Source organism: Megalops cyprinoides, chromosome 10, assembly GCF_013368585.1.
Source record: "Megalops cyprinoides isolate fMegCyp1 chromosome 10, fMegCyp1.pri, whole genome shotgun sequence".
Classification (NCBI taxonomy): Eukaryota; Metazoa; Chordata; class Actinopteri; order Elopiformes; family Megalopidae; genus Megalops; species Megalops cyprinoides.
The window spans coordinates 2099183-2113280 of NC_050592.1; the positions used below are offsets into that span (position 1 = coordinate 2099183).

The following is a 14098-nucleotide window of genomic DNA, read 5'->3' on the forward strand; positions in this document are numbered from 1 at the left end:
CTGTCTGGGTTATTAATATTCCCTCTGATTACTAATGTCAGACAATAGCAGAGGTTGTTGCCAGAGCGCAGGCTAGACTTGCTAATGACGGAGTCCGGAGGGGGCTGCAGGAGAAGGTCTGCAGGTTTGGAAGGAAGACCATTGTTGCCGCAACGCAGCCGTTTCCTGGAGTGTGGGCGGATAAGAATGGACCTCAGAATGCGTGAGATTTCGGAGGGGGACCCGGGGAGGTCTAGCTAATCCCCCAGCGATCAGCGATACACGGACCAGCACGTTCAGGGAGCCTCCACACAGACAGCAGGATGCGGGGGAGACCCGCGAGGCCCTTCTGCATTTGTTGTGCGGGGCAGAGTGTATCCTGTGTGTTTTTTTTTTTTTTTTTGGGCGTTTCCTCCTGTGCACGCCAAATCAGCACTGATCCAGGATCAGGGCCAAACCGCATCTGTTCATAACCAGCCGGCTGTCGGTTTCAGAAGCAGAAGCCGAAATTCAGAAGCAGATAAATGTTATATTCACTGTTTCATTCACATGTTTTTAGCTGTGCACTTTGCAGTGAGGAAGAGGATGACTCGACCACTGCTAATGCGTAGCACACAGCAGAGCGGTGGCCAGCAGTCATTTTGCACCAGAATGCTCACCACACACCAGCAGAGGTGGAGAGGGATTCATTTTAGCCAGTTAAACTGGGGTGGAGAGGTGATTACATGATCAAAGAGCTGGGGCAATGGGTGACACCCTTCTCTTTCAGTGAATGCTTGGGGATTTTTAAGAACTGCAGCGTGTCAGGGCCTTGGTTTGAACATCTCATCCAAAAGCAATGTCCCTTCCACAGCAGTGGGGCACTGGTTTTCCGCTTGGCTCAGACAGAAGACTGCCCCCTACTGGCAGAGTAATGCCACAAAAACAATAACAACCAGGTGCCGCCCAAACCTTGACTCCCTTAGCTTCAACCACTTGGCAGAGGAAGGCTGTGTGGTGGTATGGCTGCTGGTTCCTTTGTTTAATAAGTGAAAAACACCTGTCTGGATGCTTGACATCCACTGAAAGCAGTCAACACACTACTTAACTTTCAAGCTGTACAAGGCTTTTTCATTGCGAATGTTGCCTTTGACATCTAGTAAGGCTTCCTCAAAGCAGAGCTGAAGGCCTTTCCAAAGGATCATCAGATCTGCCGATATGCCTGCAGTCCTCACTGCCTACACTTTTAGACCGCTGCCGGCCGCTCCTGCCGATATGCCCGCGCCGGTGCACAGGGATAGCCCTTCTGCACGCTGTGCTCCAGCTGCGTGCGGTACGGCAGGAGCGGCGGGGGAGAGGCCCGGCCTCGTTTCCCAGCAGGAAGCCTGGCTACAGCCTTTCCACATGGTGTTTATTGTCTCTCTCTATCTGCCTCAGAGTGGATCAGAGTGGAGGGCCGCCCGCATTTTCACTCCTCCTCTGCGAGAGAAAAGCAGGGAGGGAGGGAGAGAGGGAGGAGAAGAGGAACAGCCGGCACAGACTCTGCCCCCAGCCGCCTCGGCACTGACTTACCATAACTTACCACGTCGCTTTCCAGAGCAGCGATGCCCACGCAGATCTGCGTTGAGGGGCTGAATGGCACTCCCCAGTCAAAGGGGGGGTTAAGGGGGGGTTACGGGTTTTCTCAAGCAGAGATTGGATACATCAGCCCCCCCCCCCCCCCACTGCTGCAGTGTTTTCTGCTGAGTTCCACACTTTTTCTCACACACTCTGACGTTTGTTTCATACCATTTAAGGAAACAGTTTAACCTTGTTTTTTCCTCCCATACGTGTTTGAAAAGGAAAACATCTGCACATTTTATTCATAGAAAGAAAAACAGAGGATGATTAAAAAAAAAAAAAAAAAAGAAATATCGCCAGAGGCCGATACTTGTTTGAAGTCAAAACAGTAGGTAATAATAGTAGGCCTTTTTGCGCTTTTACGTCGACCTTGTTTGAGTTTCTTTCCAAACTTTAAAAGGGCTGCTGGAAGTGATGGTGGGGTTTGTTTGACTGGCCCGGCTCTCGGCAGAGCGTGTTCTCCTCCGGAGAAGTGTATACAGAAGCAGGCGAAGCCGGACGGGCACACGGAGCACCTGTCCGCTAACATACACACGGCGATGGCGCTGTTTAATCCGCGCAGATCGATGTGTTTACGTCGGCCATGGTCCAGCGGCGGTGAGCGATCGCCCCGCTGATCCTCTCCAGCCGTGTAATCTTAAACAGACGCGCCGCTGGAAGAAACGCCAGGCATGATGTCTCATTCCTCCGATCCGCTTCCTCTCGGTCGCGCACAGCTCCAGGGTTTCACCTAACACAGGCAGGGTAACGGTGCAGCGAAAGCTGCCTTTGTGTCAGGAGCCGAGTGTAACTTTCATGTGCTTTGTACCTAAATCATGGACAGATTGAAGAGCCACCTTTGGACACTTTTTTCTGAGAAAAACATCTTAAAGATATACACAGTGAAAGTGATTGGTTGGACATACTAAGGGTTTATCAGCCTGCCTGTAAGGACTGGCTGCTACTGTTTGTTCCTGAAGGTTGAAGCAGTTTAAATCATTTTCATTTTCATACTTTTTCTTTTTTCTTCAAATACTTTTTTTGCTTTTTCAGTGAGATGTGCAGTGTGTTGTGATGAAATAAGGTGCAGTGAAACAGATTGTGAGAAGGTGTGAGAGGACTCAGTTTTATAGGTCTGTTAGTACTCTGGGAAGGGCTTGACTGTTTTGCACGAAACACGCTGTCTCCATTTAAGGGTTTTTACTGTCGCATCTGTTGTTATGTTGGTGTTCGGGAGGGTTATCTTTTACCCAAACACAGATTTTAGGAGTCAGTGTGTGTGTATGTATATGTGTGTGTGTGTGTGTGTGTGTGTGTGTGTGTGTGTGTGTGTGTGTGTGTGTGTGTGTGTGTGTGTGTGTGTGTGTGAGAGAGAGAGAGAGACGGTGTGGGGGGGGTTAGAGTCAGGGGATTCCCAGCACTGTATGCGGCAGGCCCATTTGAAGTGAAGTAGAGCATAATGGGAGTTTTCAGATGGGGGGGCTGGGATTAACAGGTCCTTCCATGGGACCAATCATGTAGCAGAATACTGCAGAATAACCTGAATTCTCAGTGCCCAGTTACATTCCATTATTACATTACATTCTTGGCAATTAGCACTATACTAGGTTACTTTTTCTTTACGTGTTATCCATTTATACAGCTGGCTATTTACTGAGGTGATTCTGGGTTAAGTACTTTGCACAAGGGTACGACAACAGTGCCCCAGCAGAGAATCGAACCAGCAACCTTTAGTTTACGGGTCCCGCTCCTGACCACTATACTACACTGCCAGCCCATGTTATGCAGAGTCTCAATGCATAGCTGCATACCAGTGCAGAGGTCTCAGTGCCCAGTTACATTCTAACACTAAGATCTTACTGCCACGTTACAGCATAATGTTGAAATTTCAGGGCCATGTTATGCCCCGGTGTCTCAGTGCCTTGTTTTGTACTCACACTAACACCAAGAGGTGTGTTAAACTGCAGGCCCTCTGTACAACCACTGGCTGGAGTCTTTCAAATGTGATCCACGATCAACCAAACGCAGGTGTTAATGCAGGTTATCAGAGGACCTGCACTGCCCTCAGGAAAGACCATCACTCCCTGGAGGCCCCCGATCCTGTGTCCAGGCTGTTCCTGTTCCAGAGAACTCCGCTGTATGTTTGTGGGTTGTTGCTGTTGTAGGAGCCGAGGAGAACAAACATAAATCAGCTCACACTCTGCCTTAAGACAACATAGCTGTGTGTAGTAATCACTTCGTGGTTCTGGAAGGGTAAGGTCCAAGAGGAGCTCCTGCACCCCCCACCTCGAGGCGGTGGGCCACTCACCGCGCTGGTATTCGAGCATGTTTGGAACGGCAGCCCAGGCCTTCTGAGTCACTGAACCCTCCGCTGGAGACAGAAATCTGTTGTGGTTCATAGTACATCGTGCGCAACAACTGTGAGAATTTGTCTGGTTTGTCATTCAATGAGCAACACACCCCCCCCATCCCCCCCAACCCCAACACCCCCACCCTCAACTCCATCTCGCGTCAGGCTGAGTGCAAAATTTTTTTCCGGGAAGCAAAGCTGAATATCGTCACTTTCTGGGTTCGATCACCTTTGACGTCATGGCCCTTGCTGGGGGGGTGGGGGTAGCGGGGGGGGAGGGCTCCTTTGGGAATTTGTGTTCCCGTCAAACCGCCTGCTCTCCTCTCAAGCTCAGAGCTACATGCTGTCCTCTCTTTTGACATTTAAGCCTGACACGGAGAAAAAGAAAATACAACCCGAACAACATGTATTTATATATCTGTGTTTGGCATCTCTGTGAACGGAGGGTTTTCATCTCCACTGTGGCGTGTATTCGTTGCGTAATCCGCACTGATTGCCTGCCACCATGCTTTTCCTGTGAAGCCCACCTTCCTCCAGGGACCATAAACACACTCGCGGAGTGAGTGGGCCGAGTCACTGTAGCCTGAGTGGGTTTGTGTTGTTAAGATAATCAGGTCCCAGATGATGTAATCAGCCTGCAGTACCACATGCCAGTCTCAGCCTTTCCGATGGCTCAAAGCTCGTGTGCTGTTCTTAAACTTCTATCTGTGAGATACTTGGCTTGGTGCAAAAAAGAAATTTGAGCTCTGCAATGGCCTAATCCAGGTTTTAGCTGAAGGTCCAACAGTGCTTTAACAGCTTGTTGGTATGCTAGCTTGCTTAGCCTTCCTTCACTACTGCTTTTTTTACAAGCCAGATACACAGAACTTACAGGTTACACAGCAGATGAAGCAGTTTGTCAAAGGGACAACCTCAGTGCCTCATTCTCACCTCTGTCTCACTCCTTTCAGACATACCCTTGTTAGAACAACTTTCCTACAATCTGTCGGGATGTGTTTGTAGGGTTGGCCACTGCACTTCACCATTCACTCATCCTGTAGGTATCCTGCATTTGACCAGACTGGACAACTCAAACAACTCGGGGGAGCGAGGTTGGTAGGGAATTCTTCTGCTGTCTGCAGTGAGTGTCAGGGAACCTTGAATAACCTCAGGTTTGCATCACCTGAAAAACAGAGCCTCCTACACCCCCCCCCCCACTCCACTTATCGCTGTCAGTGGCAGGTAGGGCCTGCAGGCCCTGAAACCCAAGCCCCCTGCCCTGGGGGGGACCCCAGGGTGTCCTCATTAGTGGGAAGCACTGCTAATGATGTGAAGCGGGGTAAACCTGCGGCTCTGGCACCAACACTCCCCAATTCATCACCTGACACTGCTAGGGTGGGGGGAGGGGGGGGGGGCCTTTTTAAAACACCGTAAGTGGTGATGTTTTGGGACAAACGGGCACGTCGGATCACAGAGGAGTATTTATGAACCCCCGAAAAGAGGCGGGGGCGCTTTGTCTTTTCCAGCCGAAAACACCCCCCCCCCCCCGGCGTCTTTGTCTCACAAAGGCCTGAGAGAAATTTGAATCTGCGGCTGAGTGGCTTTCTTTGAAGCCGTCTCCGGTGTTGCTGTGACTCCTTTGTGCCGTGCGTGAAGCAGGAAGCGCATATATCTGCATGGGATTAATTATGTTCTCAGATGTAATTATTCACGTTGGGAGGCGAAAAATGATCCTCACTCCCAGCTCTGTGTGCGTAGCATGCCGGCTACCACATGACTTTCTGACATCGTTGCTGTAATGTTATACCAACTTGATAATGTTGCTACAATGTTAGAACAATATTGAGCAAGTGTGATTAATGAGCTGGGGTCTGTGGTGTCAGGCTAAACAGCACCTAGGAAACACAACAAGTGTGTGAAGTTTGTCATACAATCAATGAACTGTGGGGACTCACGCATACCTCATGTTCACAGAAACACATTACACACAGACACACACACCCACACACACACACACATGGGTGCACGCTCATACACACCACATCTCCAGTAATGATGTATCTAGTGTGAATCGGAGGTCATCTCTTACATCTTTTCCACGGTATTAGCTCATCTCCATAGGTGGTCTGCATACCCTTCCTAAATATTTACAGGTGAACTCAAACATAAAGAGCCCATAGGCCTGCGAGTGTCTGTGTCTCATGGATCAATGGGCTTTTTTCCTGTATTCTTGCATGGGAAGAGCTTTATCCCTCCTTACGCATTTCTACCTGTCCTCTGGTGGTGTGTTATTTTTATAGGATTTTATTGTGTTGCAGAGATGAGTTTTCCTTCAGTTGCAGCTCCATCCCACCCAAGTTCCCGTTCACTAGCCATCCCTCTAATCATAAAGCTATAAATGGTAAAAGTAATAGTCTTTTAGTAACAGAAGTAACAGATCTCCTCTCTTTCTCTCTCTTGCAGTCAAATTCAAAATGAGCTGTACTGGCACAACAGCCTGAACACCTGTCACCTGTGTGGATGAAGCTCTCAGCCCTGTAATGTATAAGCTAATGCTGGTTCTGTTTGGTTCTGTTTTGGCGTTGCAGGTGCTGAACCAGGTCAAGACGACAACATGAGCGAGAGGTTTGACTGTGATAACTGTAAGGAGTCCCTGTACGGCCGCAAGTACATCCAGGCCGAGGACAGTCCCTATTGCATCCCCTGCTACGACAGCCTGTTCGCCAACACCTGTGACGAGTGCAAGGAGCTCATTGGACACGACTCCAGGGTGAGGAGGCTTTGGTCCAATAGGAACCCTCTAATGATGAGTGTAGCCGTGACAAACCATCCCTAAGGACACACAGGTTTAAAAAAAAAAAAGCCCGAGGCCACTTTGGACACTGAATGGTCACCAGTGGTCATGCAGTGGACTTCTTTGTGGAAAGAAGCGGTTTCAGGCGAAATTGAAGGACTAGAAAGTGGTGTCTTGATGTCTTTGCACTGTTATCATGCTAGGATGTTGTTTCATTGGTTCAAAATTAATGAGCCGATTAGAAGTCCCGTTAGGAATACTAACATTAAAAGTGAGTGTGTGTGTGTGTGTGTGTTTTACTGCATTTAAACAGCCAATACAGCCATTTCCTATCATAGGAACTCCTCATGCACAAAGAGCAGCTGTCGGAGTTAATCTCTCCCTGTCCTTCCAGACTGGCCTTGCACTGATATACACCCCGCAGACTGACGCTGAAATAACTCCGAAACGACAAAACAGAGAAAACAAACTAAATCAAGTCAGGAAAGACAGCGGTGTCCTTTGAGTCTCCTCCAGTTTTGGCATAACCTTGTTCCCGCTAGCTGTAACTCCCTGGAAGTGCCAGGCGGGCAGCCACCCATCACAGAAACCCATAAACACCCGAATGGGCCAGTGGGACAGAGCCAGGCTACGGCTACAGCATCACCGTGCACGAGCAGCCAATGAGTTATTGACACTCCTGGAGGAACAGACAATAAATAAGCCCTTGTTTGTTTTGGCCGCCCTCCGTTCAGACAATAAACACGGCACTCCCCCAAATGGGCCTGCCTCCCTCTCTGTCTCATTACGATTTATCTGAGTGTTTTCAGGCAAAATTATGACCCAGGAACATCCCCTCTCTTGTTTCTTTCACCCTCGACTTATAACCAGAAACAAATGTCCTTGTTTGTGTAAGCAGTTGGAACAACTTCCACTTCCCTTATCAGCTGAAGCGGAAGTTTTTATTGACTGATGTAGAAAGAGTCACTTCATGGGGCACCAGCTGATTTGTCCTATTAAGGGACACTTAACTTTGCAGCATGGCCTGGATATATTGTGTGTATTGGGACAAGATTTGTATGTTTATATGTACATTTATATGTTTATATGTTGTTTATATCTAAATTGGCTTTGAGTGACCCTTGACCTCTGTTGCCGTGGAACCCCAGGAGCTGTTTTACGAGGACCGGCACTACCATGAGCACTGTTTCCGCTGTTTCCGCTGTGACCGATCGCTGGCGGACGAGCCCTTCACCAGCCAGGAGGAGGCACTGCTGTGCAATGACTGCTACTGCAACGAGTTCTCCTCCAAGTGCGTGGCCTGCGACAAGACCGTCATGCCAGGTACGCCTCGCACCGTTTACCGCGACCATGCCCAGACACGCTCCCGCCACTCTCACTTCGGTCGCGGCTACCGGCGAATTATCCAGCTATCTGACTCACACCAGTTCAAATCTCTAACCATATGTGCATCAGCAAGTTATCTCAGTACAATCTGGTGTTCGATAGTTTAGGAAACGTGTTCGTGTAAATGTGTCACCGTATATGAGCGAGAAAGCTTTAGCTGGCTTCCCACCTCAGGTTCTGTCTGTTTCCAGAGAACAGAACATCAAGAGGGCGTGTGAGGGAAACCATGCTGAACCCAGGTCCGGTGCTAACGTTCCGATTTTAATGTGATAAAGCAAGAAAAGTGGTCTGACAGCGGAGAATGGAAAAAAGCTTTAAAAGGCCTGTGAGAGGTTGTGCATATTCTCCACACGTTTCCAGAGGCTGGGGGAGGCAGAGAAGAGTTAATGGGTCCTCACTGAGACGGGATGTGACAGAGTAATTGCCGGTTTGCCTGATGGCCTGTCTCTCAGCCAAATCCGCGCACTTGGCGGCCCGCCAGTGTCTGATGATAACAAGAGATTAGCCCGTAACTATTTCAGCAGAACAGTATCAGCCAAAAAAGAGTCATAAAATAACAAATGAGCCGGGGTGAAACTCTCTGTGTTTTTTAAGGCTGGGATATTTAGTCTTTTTCAGACCAGAAAAAAAAAAACGAGTGCTTACCCTCGGGGCTTTGTGTGTCTGTCAGTGTCATGCTGCCCTCGCGCCCAGAGGAGAACTTTTTCTCAGTGTTGCTGGGACGTTGCAGAAACGTGATGATGTGGGGGTTGCTGCCTTGCTGAAGGCTCATTACAGGAGCTTTTGTGGGATAGCCAGGCCTGGCTCCACTGTAAGAAGGCAGCAAATGTCTTTTCCTCCTGTGATTTTTTTTTTTTTCTCCTAAGAGGTTTCATTTGAACTCCACAACCTGTGAGCAGAGAAAGTGACCTAGCACTCAGACGCCTGTTACACGAGCCTCACAGCGCCGGCTTTATTGTTTGGCTTGTTTTGGTATGTAAGGGCCGGCGGAGGATAAGGCACTAGACAGCCGTATCTTTTAGAGACTCACTGTTGCCTAACTCCAACGGCTTTTATCTATGATTCACGGTTAGTCTGTGTTACAGTGCGATGGCGCAGGGATGTTCTGGTCCCAGAGGTGGAGCTGTCTTAGAACCTCTTAAATCACCTCGACCACTAACCGAGCCGACGGGACCCCCTGCAGCCATTGCTTCGGTTTATAATCAGGTGTTAAGCCCTCAAGTGCTTTACGAGAATGGGAAAAGGGGAAAGAGACAATGGTTTATCTTACGAGTTTTAATGGGATCCTCAAGACTCCTGCTTCATCCTTCTGGATTCCTCGAACGTTCAGAATGTTTGACTTGTCCTTCCAGCATCAATGGGCTTTTGCTGGGTTTTAAATCAAAGTTATATTCGACTGCAGTTAAACAGCGTCACCACCGCTGCATCCGATTTCGCCATGCGACTGGTTTCCTCTTTGTGACCCCAGCTTCATGCGATTTCTGTGGCATGGCCTTGTCGTACCCATCCAGGGTACGTTCCCACCCCAAAATCTCTTGCACGAATCACACGTGGCTCTGGTGCGGAGACACATTCAGGGGGAACATTGTGTGAGAGGCCTGTAAAGCATCGCCTGTGAGCGCTGACGTGCAACGCTGTATATCCAGCTCCCGGCACTGTAAGAGGGAGTGATAGCTGCGTCCTCACCTTCTCCCCGACGCGTGATGCATGAACTCAGAGAGGGAATATTTCATCAGGAGAGTCGGGGCTGGTAAAGACAAGCACAGCCTCACTCTGAGCACCGTCTGTGCTATAAATCAGCTCTGATACCATTAATGGGGCCCTATACTGCACTACACACTCTGCTATTCTGGGGCCCTACACTGCACTACACACTCTGCTATTCTGGGGCCCTACACTGCACTACACACTCTGCTATTCTGGGGCCCTATACTGCACTACACACTCTGCTATTCTGGGGCCCTATACTGCACTACACACTCTGCTATTCTGGGCCCCTATACTGCACTACACACTCTGCTATTCTGGGGCCCTATACTGCACTACACACTCTGCTATTCTGGGGCCCTATACTGCACTACACACTCTGCTATTCTGGGGCCCTACACTGCACTACACACTCTGCTATTCTGGGGCCCTATACTGCACTACACACTCTGCTATTCTGGGCCCCTATACTGCACTACACACTCTGCTATTCTGGGGCCCTACACTGCACTACACACTCTGCTATTCTGGGGCCCTATACTGCACTACACACTCTGCTATTCTGGGGCCCTATACTGCACTACACACTCTGCTATTCTGGGGCCCTATACTGCACTACACACTCTGCTATTCTGGGCCCCTATACTGCACTACACACTCTGCTATTCTGGGGCCCTATACTGCACTACACACTCTGATATTCAGGTACTACATGTGTTTTACTCATCTCTCTCGTATTCCTTCTCACTCCCTCCCTTTCCCTTTCCTCATCTTTAATCTCTCTCTTCTATCTCCTTTCATTCATTGTAACCCTTTCCCTTTTTCATGTTTTTTCTCTCCCTTCCTCCCTTTCTTCCTTCTTCCCTATCTCCCTCCCTCTCTCTCACTCTCTCCCTCTCTCCTTCCTCTCCTTCCCCCCTTCCCCCGTCCTTCTCTCTCTATCCCTCCTTCCCTCCCTCTCTCTCTCTCTCCCTCTCTCTCTTCTTCCCCTCTCTCTCCCTCTCTTTCTCTTTCCCTCTCTCCCTTTCTCTCAGGCACGCGGAAGTTGGAGTACGGGGGCAGCACATGGCATGAGGCCTGCTTTATCTGCCACAGCTGTGAGCAGCCAATCGGCTCCAAGTCCTTCATCCCGGACAAGGACGAGCACTACTGCGTGCCCTGCTACGAGAACAAGTTCGCCCCCCGCTGCACCCGATGCAAGCAGGTGAGAATGAACAGGGCTCATCCTCTGTCTGCACCAGCACACCTGCCCCCAGGTGAACAGGTGAAGGGCAGCAGGAGTGCTCTCACAGGCCTATGTCCTCACAACGTTGCTGAAATGTTGTGGGAAATGTTTGATATTTGTTTCTGCTAGGAATGACTGTGGGGCTTGCTGTGAGTGGGCTTCTGTCTAGGGTTTTAGCTCTTTTTCTGGGTTCCCTAGCTGTGGTTCCTCAAAAGTGAGATAATCAGCGGAGGTGTTATTGGGCTGGGTCATTCCTCACACACACAGGCTCGACTGGGTTATTCACATGGGCAGCAGCCATGTTCGTTTGATAGAGGAAAGATCACAAGACTTAACCCTTTAATCACCATGGAGATGCTCAGTTATGGTAAATAATGCAGTCTGCCTCTGTCCATGTAGGAATACAAGGGTTGTGTTCAGAGAAGATACTCTGTACTTTTACCCTCACAAGGAGACTTTGTCTGCATTCATTTTCTGGGTATGATGAGCCCTGGGTTTCGGCAAACACTGTCTTACTGTTGCAGTCAGACACAGAAACACTGCTGACATTCAGTGGCATTACTGCTGGAAAATGAGCCATCAGGCAGTGTGTCACCAGTGGTCTGATACATGTCTGCACTCATTTCCAGCCTTTCTGAGGGAAAATCAGTCCTTCAGAAGAGTCTCACTGTCTCAGTACCTCTCAGGAAACAGGTTTCCCTTCAGGAACTTGTGGTTTCATGGCTAATAATGGATTTAATAAGGTGAATGAGGGCTGTAGACGATGCAAAAACACTCAGACCAACTTCAGGAACTGGGAATATGTCTGTCCAGCGAGACCAACACAAGGCGAGGGGGTTACATCAGAAATTTGAGGTCTGAGGTTTGCATTCATCTCGCTTCAGGTGTGTGTGGAGACAAGGTCACTGTTCTAAAATTGGTGATTCCGAATTGGATAAAAAAGGGCAAAATCACAAAGAAAATACATGTGTATAAGTTTTCTTTTTTTGGATGTGTAGAAGTTTTCTTTTTTAACACAGATGAGGTGGTAGAGTGGGTGTGGTTCTGTGCATATGATTGACAGCAGTAGGCGTGTCCCGCTGACCCCGCTGCCCCTCCCTCCCTCCCAGGTCTTGGCGAAAGGGGGCGTGACCTACCGGGATGAGCCGTGGCATAAGGAGTGCTTCGTGTGCACGGGCTGCAAGATGCAGCTGGCTGGCCAGCACTTCACCTCCCGCGACGACAGCCCCTACTGCCTCAAGTGCTTCGGCAACCTGTACGCCAAGAAGTGCGAAGCCTGCAGCAAGCCAATCACAGGTAACCCCGCCCTGCGACCCGACAACTTCACTGGTCCATTTACAAAGCCTGCAGCAAGCCAATCACAGGTAACCCTGCCCTGCGACCCGACGACTTCACTGGTCCATTTACAAAGCCAACAAATCATTAATAAGACAGCTTGAGCAGGACAGCCCGATGAATTTTGCCCCTTGTTGTTTTGTGCTGTTTGAACTAGTCAAACCAAACAGTTCTGACAGGGCTGCAGTGCAATGTAGTGGTAGGGAGCTGGACCGTTAACTGAAAGGTTGCCGGTTCGACTCCCCGCTGAGGCTATGCTGTTGTACCATTGGGCAAGGTACTTAAGCCACAACTGCCTCAGCACACATCCAGCTGTATAAATGGATCACAGGGTAAAACTGCCTCAGCACACATCCAGCTGTGTAAATGGATCACAGGGTAACCGATGTAAGGTAAGAGCGCCTGCTAAAGGACAGTAATGTGATGTGATGCTCTGGCCTTTTCGCCCAGGTTTCGGCGGGGGGAAGTACATCTCATTCGAGGATCGGCAGTGGCACCAGTCCTGCTTCACCTGCTCACGCTGTTCCGTGTCGCTAGTGGGCGCCGGTTTCTTCCCCGAGAGGGACGAGATTCTCTGCCGCGACTGCAACAGCAACCTATAAGCCCCTCCCCCCACCCAATGCCCCGCTCCCCAAGCCACGCCTACACCCTGCACACCAAAACACAGGTGTACCACTCAAGCACCACCCCACCTCTTCCTCAAACATCTCCTGGTGCCTACAAAGGAGCTGTTCACACACCTGTCCAAATTTCTGCTCGTGCGCTGGAGAGATCACTCCCCACACTGCAACTTGCAACGAATCCTAACATTTCCTTTAATTTCAAAGCAAGCCAACATTTCAGTAGGCAGACCTTTTTAATCAGAGCAGGGGGTTATTCAAAATAAAAAAAAAAATCCTTACTTACCATCTTGAATACGATAGGCTTGACAGTCACTGTTTTTTTTTTTTTTTTTAGAAAACCTTGAATTTCAAAAGCAGTCTGTGCCGTCATGTAGAGTGGACACTGCACTGTAACCAAAGCCCACCGCAGACTAAGTGCCTTAGATACAGCACCGCGTAGAGTGTGCTGACATGAATCTCTATGCAAGTACTACACAGCAAAGGACTGGAGGGTATTCCAGGCCCACCATCATTGAGTCAGTCATGAGAGTGTTTTGTTTTGGGGAAACTTGCTGGTTTTACATTTCAAACCCTGCAAAACCTCCGTTATCAACTTCTGCTGTAACTGATCCCAGAGCTGCCCTTCATCCAAACCAGCTCACACAGACCGAGACCCCAACCATGTTCAGTCCTATTTCCCAGCATGCCGTTGGCTGAAACAGTTCCTGTTTGTTTCGCTGGTGGCTCCTTCCTCTCTGCATAAACGCTAATTAAATCTAGCTTTAATGCACTCTTGTTCACAAGTTGCCAAACAGCAAGTGAGTTCGATGTCTTTTAACAAATGGGAGACAGAGAGCAGAGGAAAATGTTGACCCAGCTCCCGATGAAGAGCACAAGCTTGTGTCTGTCTTTGGTCAGGGAAGTCTCCGGTCCCTGTATGAGCTGCAGACATTGGGGGCAGACTGCAGCTTGTAATCTGTGATGTTTGGGCAGGACAGACATTCTGAGGGCGTTGCATCCAGACAAACTGAACACCTGGACCAGCCCACAGCTCTCAGATTTGAGCTGGGTCCAGCACCTTAGGCAGGTGTCCGGTAAGACCCCGACTGAGGTCTCTCCAGACACCGCACCCCGCTTTGTGAGGTCGGCCATGTGTCGCCTGG

General features: G+C 49.5%; 1 protein-coding gene across 1 annotated transcript in view; it reads left to right on the forward strand.

Moving 5' to 3' along the window:
* Positions 1-13288, forward strand: part of fhl3a (four and a half LIM domains 3a) — a 45056-nt gene extending 31768 nt beyond the window's left edge. The window contains exons 2-6 of the mRNA XM_036539195.1: positions 6475-6656; positions 7829-8003; positions 10808-10977; positions 12108-12294; positions 12784-13288. Coding sequence (XP_036395088.1) covers positions 6475-6656; positions 7829-8003; positions 10808-10977; positions 12108-12294; positions 12784-12935 — 866 coding nt within the window. The 3' untranslated portion in view covers positions 12936-13288. The remainder of the gene's footprint in view (positions 1-6474; positions 6657-7828; positions 8004-10807; positions 10978-12107; positions 12295-12783) is intronic.
* Positions 13289-14098: the final 810 nt, after the last annotated feature.